We start from the raw sequence: 16,603 nt of genomic DNA, 5'->3' as shown, positions 1-16,603 counted from the left end.
TGTGCGTTTTTTTCCCCATGTGCGTCACTATGCCCCTTTACCAGCAATAAACCTAATACTGAATTTTTATTTCAGCCACCCAGTAACTGACCACAGTGAGAGGAAAAATGACATCAGCTTCCCAGATTTCATGACTAGAAATAGACGTTGCCACGTGTGGAAGTTCACACAACTTCTTCCTCTCAGCCCCCGATCCATGCAGAAGGTCAGTCCTGAAGTCAGACACATACGCACAGAAGATCCAGTGGACATTACATGGACTCGAGAGCCGCAGCAGGGACGCTTCCCTGCAAAATGTATTAAATGACATTTATAGGCTTTTAACCGCCTTGTCTCTTCTGAATCATATCTTCTCAGCCCAGTCCACACAATGTCCAGTAGGTGACTGCAAAGCAAGATGATGGATGAACCGTTACGTCTGTCCACGATCGACTTTGTCAGCTTCTTGTCAGGAAGACGCTGATGAGCTCAGAAGACGACCGCCATCACCCTCTGATCGGATCTGAATCACCCCAGTTCTCTGCAGTCCGCTCACTTCTCTACTGTGAAGCCAGTTAGCAGAACCCAGGACAGAGGTTTTGTTAAAAGTGGGATTACCTCCCATGGTGTCATCATGTGAGGCCAAAATGTGGCTGCCCTGGATATCATCAGGAAGTTGTTCACGTTGCTGTGAGTTGTGTGGAAGTGGTACGTCATTGTGGGAGGACATTTACATTTATGACACTTTTCATATGCCATTGTCCAGAGTGACTTACAGTCAGTAGTGGCAGGGACAGTCCCCCCTGGAGACACTCAGGGTTAAGTGTCTTGCTCAGGGACACGATGGTAGCAAGAGGGGTTTGAGCCTGGTACTTTGTGGTCTCCAGGTTCATCTGAGTTTGTGTTACCCACTAGGCTACTTGAGGATTAACAGTAAGAAACCTTCTGTTTTGTTTCTGAGCCAGCTCTGTCAGAACCTCACTGACACACAATGAGTCCTATTTTGACAATGCGATGCATGTCCAAGGGAGTGGGGACACTTGTGCAAAGTCTGTTTTTTGTCCACCATCAAAATTACAATATGGATTTGTGTCCATAGATTTGTCATTTGCCTGGACGTTTCCCGGCATTCTGGTGCTGTGTTTTCCAGACCAGAGTTGAATGATTGATTTTGTCTTCCCTGATGTACCATTCTGTTGTGTGGGCATGTCTGATTTTTATGTGTCTTTGTATAGGCCCATGAGCCACATTTAGCAATTGTGTCCTTCTTGTCACCTACACACGTCCATGACTTTTATGATAGATTGTGTTTTCTAAGAAACCACATTGTTCTTTTGTTTGCACTTCAAATAGAGTCCTTAGAAGGCAGCAATCTAATTCCATCAAATCATCGACAAGTCACCATCGATTAAAGAATGAAATTACAATAAAGCCTGTCAATGTTCCAAATTCTTCAGTTAATAAAATCTCCATGAAACATTTTAGTACTTATAATTTTATTTCTTACCACATATATATATTTATGTACATTTTTTTTTAAAGAAATCTTCCAGAGCATCGCTATGCTCAAGGACAAATGAACTCATTCCAAAAGTGCTCAGTCAAAATGAATGCTGCCATCAGGCTCTCTCCAGACACATCCTTCTTGTCCACTGAGCTTTTGTCTTCTGCATCCACCCATCTTAATTCAGGAAGAAATGTGTCACTTTACTAATGGTGCATTATTTGAACACAGAGTTTGATGGCAAGCAATCTGCCTTTGCACTCATAAGGCTCCCAAAAACATTCACTGATCTGAGCACGATGGTCAGCATCAACTTTACTACATAAATACATTCCACACAGCATCCTCACCACCTGGTGGCGATGCGCGAAACAAGCTTGATTGTCACGGAGACACAAAATGAAATGGCTGCTGCTGATTCTTTGCCACATGACTTTCTTTTAAATACATTGTGTGCATGTTAGGGGAAACAACGCCCCCTTTAAGCAATCCCTTGACTGATAGCAGCATACAGTCATGCAGCACTGCCATGGCCTCCTGACCTCCAGGTGATATCAGAGTCGGGTTCTCCTGCTGGAACGTAGCCTAAAACCGATCTCCAGCACTGACTGAAGCTGCAGGAAGGCTAAAGACAAAATTGAATGAATGGCACCCAATAGCTGCACCCGCAGGAGACAGTGGGACCTCTGTGCATATGTTCTAAAACGGTAAGCGTAGAACTCTGTGCTTTCTGAGACAGACAGTGGGGGCAGGGCCGAGTTCTTGTCTTCTTGTGTGGATTTTCTTCCCCATCACATGATGTCAACAAAGAACTCACAGGGGTTCCCCAGGGCATGCTGTAAGGACTGACGACTGCTAGTCAGCTCCGGTGGAACGTTGGCAAGTTCTCGAATGGGCGGAGCTCCTGGGGGGCTGTTGCTCGACAAGACCTTGGGGGCAAACCGTGCCAAGCAGTAGGGAGGAGGCAGGCCAGGGGGGCCAAAGGAAGAGGTGTGACTTCTCACACTGTGGGCACAGGAGCCATGGCTTGGTGGAGCGAAAGGGGCATGACTGTAGGAGAAGTTACAGCTGTGGGCGTGGTCACCACACGAGTGTGGGTGGCTTTGGTGTGACCGGCTCAGCTGGCTGATCGTTCGCTCACCCCGTCTCCCGCCCCATGTGCCCAGCTCTACCTCGCTGCCTCCACAAGCTGGCCTGTGCTCCTCCTTTTGTGAGGAGGGGCGTTGGCCTGTCCCTGCACTCGGGTTGGAGCCGCTGCTTCGGCTGCCTGTAAGCAGACAGAAAAACAAGACTTTTTAATTCATTCAAACAACAGAAGCAGTACTGAGCAGAATTTCTCAAAATGAAATTACTCTCCTGAAATATAAGTATTATGTCAGCAACAAGGCAGACAGAAGAATATAATGTCGCTCTACGCTTGATGTAAATAGGACATTCATTAGGACAGACTCTGAATGGAATATGAAGAGAGGTGGTAGTAGCCTAGTGGGGAACACACTTACCTATGAACCAGAAGACTACAAAAAAAACATTGTGTTCCTGACCAAGTTTAATATCTGCTAAATGCCATAATTGTAAATGTTTCTTTAGTATTAAATTATTGTACATTTTTGGTTTATTTTTCCAGTGGAATAATGTTGAACATTTATTGAATATGTATTAAAGGGGTAATGTGTAAAATTACACTCAAAGTTGGCCAATTAAAAAAAATGAATGCTGTCAACATCTGTTCATTCCTTATTGCAATAATGTAAAAATCAAGTAGCCACAAGCTTGAAACAGCTATTTGGCTATTAAACATCATATGGTTGTGTATGGGTGCCTTTGTACATATGTCACGGGTGGGCTGGACATGGCGATGAAGGAGGACACATTCGCACGATTTCACGATTTCATGTTATGTCGGCATTCCATTAAGGTTCTGACATGATTGACCATAATTTTTGCCTTTTTACGAAATCTGTATTTTTCAGTCATTCAAATACCACTCCGTCTGAACTTCCCTCTCTCAAGTCACGTTTAACATCTTGGCTTCCTCTAAAATCAGACACGGAGTCCCCCCAGAACATCTTCCATTTGTCAGAGGAATGAAGAATCTTCTGATGTCGGTACACATGATTAAAGCAGCAGACAGTGAGACAGACAATCACAGGAAAAGTCATATCACTGATCTGTCACAAGATAGACAAATGAAATGACAAGGAAGAGACAGTCACCGTCCCTCAACAACTCACTAAACACAAAACACATTTCTGTCAGCACTTCACACGAACTACTGGCTGTTGTGGCTTGATGGAGTCTGAGAGCAGATGAAAAGATGAGCAGATGAGCAACGCGGCGTCTTACCGTAGCCCAGAGCCCTGGGATACCTCCTTCATCAGTCTAGCGAAGCACAGCAGAAACAGAGGAAACAGAGGAGTTACACAAACACTACCCTGCTAACACACATCCACACACACTTGTTGTATAGCTTTGTGATGACCGGTCTTATATAACATGTTTCCCATACCACAACCATTCAGTGTAACTATCCCTAACAAAACACCCAACCGTGACCTCAGGTCACATGTTCACAGATACACACACTCTTGACCTATGATAAATTATGAAACCACTTAAAAGTCATAAGGATCAATGATCTCAAACAGCAAACACACCCAAATATCACTCATACACCACACAAGTTTCTGATACAGCCACCCACAACGGGAGCACCACATCAATGTGACCAAACTTCCGGTATCCTCAACGATACAGGAACCTCGAAAGCCAAGTAGTGACTTTCGATATAATTACACAATCCACACAGTCAAATATTCCAATATACCAATTCCTATTAAATCCCTTACAAGCCTTATTAGTTTAAACCTGCTGTCATTCCAAAGAATTAAAAATGCCCCCTCAAATTGATTTCTGGGTAACATTTTATATTGAGGGCACATAAAATAGCATTAATTTACACTTAATTCATATATGAAAATTAATTAATTCACACATGAACTGCATCATGAGTTACTATTTAAATGCATAAAGTTATCATGTCTCAGGCGTGCTTTAATGAAGGAATCACAAAAAAAAAATACATGGAAGAAGTAATGTTCAAACACCATCAAGTCTCAACTTTGGAATTACATTACTTATGTGATGCCCTGGTTCTGCTGGGCTCACCCAGCTGACACCAAGTTCACAGGAGTGTTTGGTCCTGATCCCTCACAGTTGCCACTCATTAGGTGTGAGAGATCAGGACGTATTAAAAGGGCACCTGTAGGACTCGCAGGCATTATCTACAGATATAGATAGATGAGTGTGGTATAAGCTACATGCTCTATGAGTTCTTGTCTGTTCTGGCCATTGTGCCTTTTCTTTTTCTTTTATTCAAATCAGTTTTTGTTCACCACAATGTCGAGCGCGTGCACCTCCACTTCACCACACCGTGGCATTACAGAATGCCATTACAAGCAGCGGTGGTTCGGGAGGGTTCCCTGCCTATACCCCTGCAATGACCCGAGGGAAAGGTACGCCTCATGTGCAAAATTCTGGGAGGAGGAATCAGAGCTGGACTACAGCGAGGAAGAGGCCGACTGGCGGGAGGACTGCGCTGAGACGGCACTCCCCACGTGCCGCGGGGCCAGCCAGTCTAACTAAAATACTACCACAATGTTTACACTGGTTTCTGCAACAAACTAGAACATCAATAAAGTTTTATTCACCCAGCTATGACTGTTCAGAGTTCTTATAGTTGTTACTCACAGACTTCTGACAACTTTGAAACAATATAATGTATTGCTGACATTTCTACTTGTTCTGAGATGCACTTGATCAAGGCACTGTCCCCACACACTGTTCCCCGGGCGCCTGTCATGGCTGCCCACTGCTCACCAAGGGTGATGGTTAAAAGTCAAGGACACATTTTGTTGTGTCACCATGCACTGTGCTGCAGTGTTTCACAATGACAATCACTTCACTTTCACTTCCATCCTACTTAAGGTCTATTAAATGTGCAGAGGGAGAACAATAGACAGGAAATTAAGAGAGCAGAATAGAAGAGATAAGATTTTAACATGAGAGTGGAGTTTACTCAGTGCTGACCTTGGTCGATTCCGATAAGGAATTCACCATGGAACAGCACACACACTGATTCATGCATTACATTCTGTTGTATCAATTCACACACGCACAGCATGACTAACAGGATGGCATGTGAATCATTACTAATGAAGGGTAAATTTGACCTTTTTTGCACTGCTAACAATAAACAGCTGTGTCACACCCTCACCTTCGCTCTGTTGGCTGCCCGCACTGCCACTGTGGAAACTGGGCCCAGGGTCCGGGAGTCCCGGAGGGAACGCAGGGGGCATCGAGGGGAAGGGCGGATATGGGAACGCATGTGTCCCCATGGGCCAAGGGGCTGGACCTGGTGGTGGGAGAGGGGCCAGGGCATCCTGCTCGGTAGCCCCACCACTGGAGCCCTCATTCAGATTCAGAGACGCCATGTCTATAAGACGAGCACAGACTCACTACTCAGTATGAGCCACAGTACATGTCGGGATGGCAATAATTAAGTCATCCTGTAGCATGTAAAGCACCACAGCCAAGAAATTCCTGCCATAGCGTCAATTTCTGAGACATGTAAGAATGTAAGAGAATGTGGTAAAAATGCCTGAGCCATAATTACACAATTTCTTCACATCTGCATTTTAGCAACTTCAGAGTTGCTATTTCGTACATCATCACTGTACACTCAACTTGGGTTGCGTCACTGAGTAACCAACTATAGTTCAACTATGACCCTGTCCCCACGAAAAAAAAAAATTTCGGTTGATGTTGTCATCCACACGGAGACACAGAGAGAGAAGAGGCTGGAAGACAACATACTTTGGCACAGGTCTCCGAAGGTGTAGTAGCACTGCTCGGAAAAGGTGATCTTGTTGACCGTGTGTCTTAGGTAGCCGTGCTTTAGCAGACTGCTGGCATACTTTCTGGCGTCGCGGCGGTCCTTGAAGCCCTCCACCCTCGAGAACAGCCAGTCCACCACATCCGCACCTGAGAGAACACACACCCACGAGGGCAGTAATCAGAACATTCATAAGGGCCACAACAAAATCATAGTACACTCGCCCCCTAATGGCAAAAGATGAAACAGCCTACATAAAAACTACAAAAGAACAGAATATTCTGGCATGAAGGGAATTAACATTTGAAACTTACAGAACTTAGCAGATGCTCTTATCCAGAGCCACTTAGTTACAGGGACAGATCATATGCAAATGTCTTATCAAATGGGCTCATTTATCTACTTGAAAGAAGCTAAAATATTATTTATTTCAATGCTCTCACCTATCACAGCGTTGGCTATAGTGATTTTTAGCCACATTCTGTCTCGGATCTCCAGTCCAGACTCTGGAAGCCTCATCACCTTGACAATTGTTGCCATGTCTGTTTTGCTGATTGACAGCGGCAGGTCATCAAACTCTGACAGAAGGACCACAGTATTAGAAAGATCTTGTTTCTTGTGGGTTGGTACTATAATGCAATGAGGTCTACTCAAGAGGATGAAGCTTTCCATCAGCATCCTACTTAAGGTCTATTAAAGGTCTCCTGACATTAATTTTATTTGTCTGTAGCTTTAAATGATAATGAGGAGGGGAGAGTGGCCTATAGAAGCTTTTTTTTTCACGAAAAAATAAAAATTAACCCATTGGTTCAGTCTCGTGTGATGAAACTAAAAAAATAATTTTCTGCTCATTTTTACATCCAACCACCGAGAAACTGCAATGCTTTGCACATTTGCAAGCCATGACGTTTGGTGGAGCTACTTTTTTAGGGGAGGGGTGCTAAAAAGCATGGCGGAAAAAGCACGAGAAACGGGAGGTAACCTTTCCCTTTATGACGACATAAGGGGACAAATACCAGCTCCGGCAGTCTGAGCTGCCGCTCTCTGAACGGTGAAACAGAATGACCAAAGCACTCTTTACACCTATCTCCATTTCTAGCTACTGCAGGACCATAGACAGGCTAGAAGAACTAGTATTAATGTTAAATCATTTTCATGTAAAGGTAACTTTAACACTAGTAATGTGCCACTAACTGGCTATAGGTCTGTATAAGATCTTTAAAGTTCTCCAAAACTAGCCTCACTAGATAGCAAAACAATATTTTTCCAGATGTGGCTTTAAGCTCCCACTACTCTTCAGTCCAATAACACAGCCTCTTATAACTCGTTGTATATGTAGTTAAAGCTACAGCCTTACCATAGTGTGGGAACGGCCCCGTCAGGGCTGTGGTGTGTGAGATCCAGGCTGCGGGGTCAATAGGTCTCACTGGCTCTGCTGCAGAGACAGAAGAACCTCATATGGTCACTTTAAGATTGAACAGCTGCAAACAGCTTCCTATTGTGCACACAACTGTACTAAATAGATATCTACAATATACTATGGCAGATGATGTTATATTGTTAGAAAATGCTGTGTGTTTGAATGCAGTGTGGTTATTATTCTTAATATTCCAAAGGTAGCACAGCAAATATCCTCACTTGTTTCTGTGTTTGACTGCACCGGGCCACTGGGGATGCACATGACACTGTGTTTCCTGCCGCTGGGCCCAAGCCCAGGTAAATGGGGAGGGTTGCGTCAGGGAGAGCATCAAACGTAAAACTTTTGCCGAATTAATTATGTGTACAACCAGACTGGGGAACGAGAATGGTGTGTTGACTGCAGTATTACGAGTGGATGACAGTCACTTATAAATATTAATCAGAATCAGAAAACTTTATTAATCCCTAAGTAAATTGCTTAAATGACACTGTCCTTTTCAATTATTGTTGAAAAGTACTGTAAGGTATTTCAGTAGGCCTGTGTTACTCTAATTTAATGCTAGACAAAATAGCCGTAGGGGAAGCGACAAATATTAAACGTTTGAGACCCAAAACACAACTACCTACTGACCGTGTTGAACAGGAAGGTAATGTGCCACTAGAAGGTTGTGCCACTAGGAGGCACTGCAGAGCTATTAAGTTAATTGCGTTCAGAGGCAATCCTAAGAACAGAACAATCCTAACAATTAGAATTTCCTTTCTCAAAAGACATTTGCTTTGAGACAGCAGTCTTGTAGCTGCTATTAGCAAGATGAGATGTCTCTTACCCCGTGGGATGGTAAAATAGCTCCTGGGAGATGGGTCCCAGCACTTTGCCACAGTGAGGGTGATGGGCCTGCGGGAGACAGAAGGAAAACAGGTCTGTACGTTTCTCATCTGCAAACATGTGGTTTCATTTGTTTTCTGTTTTCTGTTCAGCTTCAAACATATTTACAATTTAGGTGGAAAGCAATATATTCATGCATAAAATTACTTTAGATAGAGTATCTATACAGAATCCCCCAAAAAATCTTTTACCCAGTCTTTGACACAATTTCGCGGAGAATCCTGACAGCGTCATCATTGCTCATGTTCTCAAAGTTGACATCGTTTACCTGCAGTGGATAGAAGGTTCAGTCAATAAATTGAATCCTGTTAAATATACCTGCCGTCAGGGAAAATTGCACAACCACAGATATTCAGTGTGCCTCGTCTGGATTTTTATTTCCTGCATTTTAATTAATTGCAAAGTAAATTAATGATGCATGATTGTGCCTCAAATGAAATTTGAGAGAAGGCCAGATGACGCGCAGAGCCAATTAAAAACTCCTCTAACTCATTACTGCACTCATTATGCTGTGCTGTGCTGGTTGAGAGCTGAGGCCTGCTGGTCGGTGAAAATGCAGCATCAAAGGAAGACTGCAGATCAAACGGGTGTGTGTCAGGAAGGAGCAGGGCTGCAGTAGGGAGAACCACAGCTCTGGTGCAAACACACCCCTAATAATTCAATAGCACTTATATAATAGTCTAATGGCTAAGGGCCATCAACACTGTCATTATTATGAACTATTATTTTTTTTTAATTGTCATATTCTAATTACTGAAATTTTTAACTGTTTCAAATCAATGAAAGTGAAAGTGAAGTTATTGTCAGCACAGCACACAGTGCACAGACGAATCGTGTCTGCTTTTAATCCATCACCCTTGGGTGAGCAATGGGCAGCCATGTTGGCGTAAGGACACCACTGCTCCTCGGGTTTATTCTTGGATTCTTTGTTATTCTTTATGAATATTTACAATACTTCCTGACATATTTCACTGAAGGTGTACATGTGATTCCGGATGCGTGACAGGTGTGAACGTGGAACTGGGGGACGCTCTCATTATTTAAGCAACGGCGAGCTATTAAGCAACCACACGTGCTCAGTCATTGTTGCTCACACATCAACGACTTGGCTCAACCCAAGTTCACCTAAAATTTAACATATCCGTGTTCCCATTCCTCTCTGTCCACCTTCATAAACCCTGTCTGTCTGGAACCTGGTTTTCTTATGAGTGTCAACATCAGTGGGTAATCACTCGTAGATTAACCAATTTGGTTAATCGTTTCCTTAAACATTCGCTCTTTCTCTCTGTCTTGTCCCTCCAGCATGACAGGAGGATTCATAGTAAACACTATTTACATAAATATTGTGTTTGACACCATCTATTCCCTCTCCTGATTGTACCCAGGATGAAATGCACACTGCTCAAAAAACTGTAGGGAACACTTAAACAACACAATATTGTGCTGTTGTGCAAATGGACTAGACGACAGGTGGAAATTACAGGAAATTAGCAAGACGTCCCCAATAAAGGCGTGGTCCTGCAGGTGGTGACCACAGTTCCTATGCTTTCTGGCTGATGTTTTGGTCACTTTTGAATGCTGGCGGTGCTTTCACTCTAGTGGCAATATGAGACAGGAGTCCACAACCCACACAAGTGGCTCAGGTAGTGCAGCTCATCCAGGATGGCACATCAATGCGAGCTGTCACAAGAAGGTTTGCTGTGTCTGTCAGCATAGTGTCCAGATCATGGAGGCGCTACCAGGAGACAGGCCAGGAGATGTGGAGGAGGCCATAGGAGGGCAACAACCCAGCAGCAGAATCACTACCTCTGCCTTTGTGCAAGGAGAAACAGGAGGAACACTGCCAGAACCCTGCAAAATGACCTCAGGCAGGCCACACATGTGCATGTGTTTGCTCATACGGTCAGAAACAGACTCCATAATGGTGGTATGAGGGTCCAACCTCCACAGGTGGGGGGTGTGTTTACAGCCCAACACCTTACAGCATGTTTGGCATTTGCCAGAGCACAGCGAGATTGCCCAATTTGCCACTGGTGCCATGTGCTCTTCACAGTTGAAAGCAGGTTCACATTGACCGGTTTGGCAGTGGGTCAGTAATGGTGTGGGGTGGCATTTTTTGGGGGGGCTGCACAGCCCTCCATGTGCTCACCAGAGGGAGCCTGGGTTCCTCCTAATGCAAGACAATGCTAGACCTCGCAGACCCTCCAGGAGTTTGCGGATGCTTTAGTCCAGGTCTGGGAGGAGATCACTCAGGAGGCCAACCGCCACCTCATCAGGAGCACGTCCAAGTGTTGTAGGGAGGTCATACAGGAATGTGGAGCCTCATTTTGACTTGTTACATCAAAGTTGGATCAGCCTGTTGTGTGTTTTTCCACTTTAATTTTGAGCTCCATGGGTCAATAAATAAAATTTCCATCAATAATTTTGTGATTTTGCTATCAGCACATTGAACTATGTAATGAACAAAGTATTTAATAAGAATATTTCATTCATTCAGACCTAGTATGCCTTATTTTTGTGTTCCCTTTATTTTTTTGAGCAATTTATGTTAAATTTAAATGAACAAATTAACCTAAATTAATTCACTAGTTTAATTTAAATGAAATCATTAGAATACTTTTATTTACCATTCACCATTATATTACAAAAATTTGTCTTGAAATCGGAGGAGCGATCTCATCTGCTCGGATCCTCGGTGAGGTCATGTGGAGATATTGCAGCTTGTTGTTGTGGGGTGCTCTCAGGTGGTATACCTGTAGCAGCATGTCTCCCGGTTCAATTCTGCCATCTGCCGCCACGGCCCCGCCCTTCATGATGGAGCCGATGTAGATGCCTCCGTCTCCCCTGTCATTGCTCTGGCCAACTATGCTGATGCCAAGGAAGTTGTACTTTTCTGCAAGACAGGCAAGGCAGGAGAGTTTGGCTGCTAACATCAGCAGAGCATCACTTGTAGGACTTGAGACGAGTTTTGAGTTTCAAGTTCTCACCCATGTTCAGTGTGACCGTGATGATGTTAAGGCTCATTGTGGAGTCAGTGATGCTGCTGAACGACGATGTCTACATAAGACACAGAGTAGCCTGTAACTCACATCCTCCTAATCATAATAATCAGACACAAAAATAGTGCCACTGTTCGGATGTTCAACCAATGTACAGCAAACTACAACTTGCCCGATCCATTTTGGCCACTTTTTGTCTCCGTCTGCGGCGCTTATGTCTTCGCATGAGCTGGGAAGAGGAACTCTGCTCAGTGGAGCTGCTGAGTCTGCATGATAACATGGAAACAGTTTCTCCATTAAAGACGCTCAGTGAGAGCCAACATGGCTTTTTGAAATCTGACCCCAGGTCATTTGCCAGGGCTGCTCTGTTGTCTGGTGGAAGGACATGTGTGGGAGCCCGGTATTGTGAGGTGGGGGGTAATGACCTGCTGGCTTTCTCCTCCTCCTCACTGTCCACAAAGGAGCTGGACTCCAGTTCGCTGCTCATGACGGAGGTGCTGTCGTAGCCCATGGCAGAGTCGCGGGGCGCACGCTCAGACTTTGAGTGACCATTCACACGAGATGCTGCTGAGATGGACAGAGACAAAAGCGGCAGTCAGGTGACAGAGACTCACCAAACACCAGAGAGGGTGACAGATATCATCGGAATATCACCCTGCAACACTGGCTTATATGACGTCTACAGGGGCTGGTGTTTCATGAAAGAACACCAAAGTCGTGCCTTACAGTGAGAGAGTGGTACCCACAGGGCATACGTACGGTGCCAGGCTCTTGGCTGTGTCTGAGTCTCCGGGTGGCACCGGACTGGTTGGAAACGTTGGGTGAGATGAGGCAGACACCTGTCACAGGAGCGACTGAAGCACTCTAACACTGTAGGGGTCCCCATTTCTTAGCCAACACCAACTGAGCGTTTATGTGTGTTTATGTCTGTCCCTTTCAACACTGATTAGATCAATCACACATATCTCAGATTAACATGGGCCAGCACAAACACATCTCAAGCATAAAGGGAGTTGTGTGTGTGGACTCACTACACTCTTATCTCTGTGTAAAATGGGGTGAGCGCAAGCACACACACACACACACACACACACACAGAAGCAGCCTTACAGACTGTGATAATGTGAATTTAAAATCCTCTCATCCTTGTAGTCCGGTCGCGTGGCCCTCTGCCCACAGGTCTGCTGGCTGTCTCCACTTCTTATCTACAGCGAGGCAGCGACAAGAAAAGGACACAAGCAGACAGTCCCAATTCGACAGGGAAGACCTGGGGTGTGGAACCAGAAAATGACTTATTTCAGAGCTATGGTCAGCTCGACGTCTCAGGAAAAAACCCCCGCATGAAATTTGACGTGACGTGATGTGGTTAAAGCCCTTTCAGTCCAACTGTTCGTGATTTTGGGTGTCTGAAAAATAAGTGCTAGCGTTTCCATTCTGAATGAATGGCTGAATAAATACAGGATCATGTGTCAAAAATAATGACTTTTTGTTCCTACAGAACCAGGTCAGAATGTCATCGCAACACTAACAATACTGAGATACTGAGAACAAGCCGTACCAATTTATTACTCAACAGGCCAGCAGTACACTCTTCTAACATTCATTTTAAGATCAGTTCTTTCACTGCCATTTCATAGAAAAATTAAATGCATCTAAAAACATATCTTTTAAAAAAAGGAATGCTTCAATAGCACAATAAAAAGCACAATCTAACACGAACCACATAAAGTAACATGATGTTGTTACTAGATGTTGCATACACAGCCTACTCATGTATGACTTGTTTTTTTTGCACTGTTTTTACACTCAGAACTATGATATAAGACACGTTAGGTTATGCAGTTTACCACAAAACCAATTAAAAGGAAAATCTAAACTTTACACTTTTTGATTCTTAGGGATAGTGATGTTTATTTTCCATTAGTCCTGAAAGAGTTTGTAGAGATTCTCTTCATCCTCCACAGAGGATATCTTTAATGTTATATCATGCATACATGAATGCCAATTTATGGTAAGGTGTGGCATATGGTGCTATATGGTACACTGTCTTGCAGCTACTTGTATAGATACAAGCCTGCTTAGATCTACACACTGTTTCATTAACTGTATTAATGGCAAAGCAATTTAATGAAATTGACCATGTTTGTGCAGAAGGTCAGAATTCACACTTACCACCCCAAACCTTTCCGGATCATGCTATCATAGAAGGAGCCATCTTTTTTCTCATTTTTAACTAGTGATCTCAGCATCTCTTATTATCAACCATATTTATGTTAATGTAAAAATAATGATCTTACCTCTACCTGATCTGGTCGTTCTGTGTCACTCCCTGATTCTGAAACTATCTGGTGCAGACAGCAATTTCACCCCTACCCTGCCCTAAAAAAAACTTTCATAAAGCGGAGTGAAAACGCCCAGCACTACTGCCACAGGCTGCGCCATTCAATATACCTGCACCACAGGAGATTTACGAGGCCACGCCCCCACATTACAACCGCCTTCCTGTCTGCTTCACAGCAGCCAGAGCTCACAAACACGCAACAAATCCCAAATTTTAGATGAAAACTAGACGTCTAGTTAGAGTTATATGCTAGTTCAGGCATAAATGGTTCAAAGTGACAAATACTGGATTACAAGCAAATATTGTTTTATCCTACAAAATAATGAACCGTCCTGCATACAGATGTTATTGTAAAAATGTTTTATTAAATGAAATACTTATATTGTGTATTTAAATAATTATACTATGACAGCTAATCAAGATTACTTTAAGCTTTTTAAAAGTTTCCATTCATTGCTATTAACATATATATTGCTTTTCTCTATTTCTGTAGTTTTATAGAAATACTACAGCCATAGTTTGCTGTGTTACCGTATCAAAAACTATATCAGATATAATCAGAATAAGCAGCCTGCTGAGACTAAGTGAAGTGCAGTCTTGGACCCCACAAAACCCTCCCTGTAACTGATCGTGTATGGAGCCTCGGGCAGAGAAACGGATCCCCTCTTGCACAATCCTTCGCCCCTGGGCCCGACACCTGCCCACTCGACCAAATATGCATTATTCATCTGATTCAATAGAAAAAAAATCAGCACGGGGGATTTACTTCCCCACAATGAATGGCACATTTACACATTTTAGCACACACATTCAAACAGAGTCTCAAGGCCGTTTAACAGGCTTTCAAGGACAACGATCTGTGGTGATGGAAAGACCTGCTGCTGCGACACACACAGATATAGTCATTTCTCACTCGGCATCCATCTATTATACACATTCATTTTGATCCACATAGAGTATCATGGTGGTTAGCGACGTGGTATCACACCTCCAAGGTTTGAATCTCAGCTCGGACCTTGTACGTGTGGAGTTTGCGCGGAGCGGGTTTCCTCTGGGTTCTCCAGTTTCCTCCGGCTATTCAAAGGCATGTACACTAGTTGAACTGGTGACTCCGAGCTGTCTGTATGTGTGAATGTGTCAGTGAATAGTGTGTGTGTCCCAGAAGGGGTTCAGGGGGCCTGACCCTAAGCAGGACTAAGTGCTTATGAAGAGTAAGACAGTGAGTGTATTTGATCCATTGCAATTTCTTCCCATTTTAATTGTACAGGACGTTTGTACTGTACATTTTTTACAATTCTAATTGAACAGTAGGTGGTCACTGACACAAACATGGGCCACACGTCAACATATGAAAAAACATCCGGAGACTTTTGCTCAATTTCATATGGCCAAAAGCCACTCCATCCCTCACGGCTACTGTAATTATGACACATTAGCAGCCGAATCCCCCGATAACGAAGTAGAGCAGCCGGAGGTGAAGCCATCGTAAAAAAAAAGGCAAAAGCTGTCAGCGGGAGCTTTTAATTAGGAAGCAACGCAGCCCACAGAGCTCTCTGCAGGGATGAGGAACCAGACGTACAGATCTCTACGAATAAAAAATCCACAAATATCAAAAAACTGTTTAAAAAAAGCGGGACGGGCGAGGGAGCGAAAGAGTTGTCTGGCCTCTCGATGAACTTCGGATTTATTGCAGAAACCAACATTGCTTTCATCTCCAGCACCAGTGGGAATATGGAAAGAGACGGGCGGGTCCTCAGCTGATGGAAGCAGCTTTCATCTTCCTCATCTCTGCACGCGTGCAGTCAAGAAAACAAGCCTTTCACCATTCAGGGATCGTTCGGCTTTCAAAAGCACCAAAGGCCGGTTTGATAGAAACCCTGCGACGTGTTTTCGGAGAACTCTCACACGGGAGGAATGCAGACAGGGGTGGGGGAGACTGGGCGGAAAACTCCCCGAGCGCAGCATCGCCAGGTAACAAGAGAAGAGAGGAGGAGTGATGGAGCGGCCAAAACCCCCCAAGCCTTACGGCAGGCGCGTTATTTTGTTCTCATATGACCTACAGGAGCTATAGAACATACACACACACGCACACATGCACACTTAGCAAAAAAATCAGTTCAGCTCATGAAGAATGACACACCCCTTTGTTACCTTAATGCGTTCTCAACCTGACGGTGCGCAGGAGACCTGGAATAATGGACACCTTATACCAAGCACTCAGATGTGTGTTTGAAGGCCACATGCTGCTGTGACTGATACGGTGTGTATGCGCGTGCGTGTATTTGTGTCCATGTGCAGAATGCATGCTCTGAGAGATTTTTGAGAATTTAATTGAGGCTGACGATTTTGTAATCCTGAAACTTCAGGTTTGTTTATGTGCCGTTTCCACTCTTCCATGAACAGTCAGTTCAAATGAACAGTCAGTTCTTGCATTGACGTATTTGAAGCAGGAAAAGTGCACCAGTGTAAGGATGTGAGAGATACAGTAAGAGCTAAACTGTGGTTCAAAAGGGCCACATAATAGGACGTCTGTAAGTAAATAATGCAACTAAGGGCATTGCTAAGTTTACAAAAATAGGGG

At 44.0% G+C, this 16,603-nt stretch overlaps 1 protein-coding gene across 3 annotated transcripts in view; it reads right to left on the bottom strand.

The window, feature by feature from the left end:
• Nucleotides 1–1,458: 1,458 nt before the first annotated feature.
• The window catches only part of dvl1a (dishevelled segment polarity protein 1a), a 26,545-nt gene continuing 11,400 nt past the window's right edge, over nucleotides 1,459–16,603 (bottom strand). Inside the window, exons 5-16 of one of the 3 annotated variants that reach the window (XM_028993034.1) lie at nucleotides 12,107–12,248; nucleotides 11,854–11,947; nucleotides 11,670–11,739; nucleotides 11,436–11,575; nucleotides 8,874–8,950; nucleotides 8,624–8,691; nucleotides 7,735–7,812; nucleotides 6,821–6,955; nucleotides 6,359–6,526; nucleotides 5,760–5,978; nucleotides 3,830–3,865; nucleotides 2,618–2,750 (exon numbers count right to left, since the gene is read on the bottom strand). In XM_028993034.1, the coding sequence (XP_028848867.1) occupies nucleotides 3,861–3,865; nucleotides 5,760–5,978; nucleotides 6,359–6,526; nucleotides 6,821–6,955; nucleotides 7,735–7,812; nucleotides 8,624–8,691; nucleotides 8,874–8,950; nucleotides 11,436–11,575; nucleotides 11,670–11,739; nucleotides 11,854–11,947; nucleotides 12,107–12,248 (1,196 nt within the window). In that variant the 3' untranslated portion in view covers nucleotides 2,618–2,750; nucleotides 3,830–3,860. Of the gene's footprint in view, nucleotides 2,751–3,829; nucleotides 3,866–5,759; nucleotides 5,979–6,358; nucleotides 6,527–6,820; nucleotides 6,956–7,734; nucleotides 7,813–8,623; nucleotides 8,692–8,873; nucleotides 8,951–11,435; nucleotides 11,576–11,669; nucleotides 11,740–11,853; nucleotides 11,948–12,106; nucleotides 12,249–16,603 lie in introns of all 3 variants that reach the window. The other 2 variants (XM_028993032.1, XM_028993033.1) reach the window with 2 other exon arrangements.

This window comes from Denticeps clupeoides, chromosome 10 (genome assembly GCF_900700375.1).
Source record: "Denticeps clupeoides chromosome 10, fDenClu1.1, whole genome shotgun sequence".
Lineage (NCBI taxonomy): Eukaryota > Metazoa > Chordata > Actinopteri > Clupeiformes > Denticipitidae > Denticeps > Denticeps clupeoides.
Note: the sequence above shows the minus strand (reverse complement) of the source record. Positions and strands in the feature narration are given on the sequence as shown.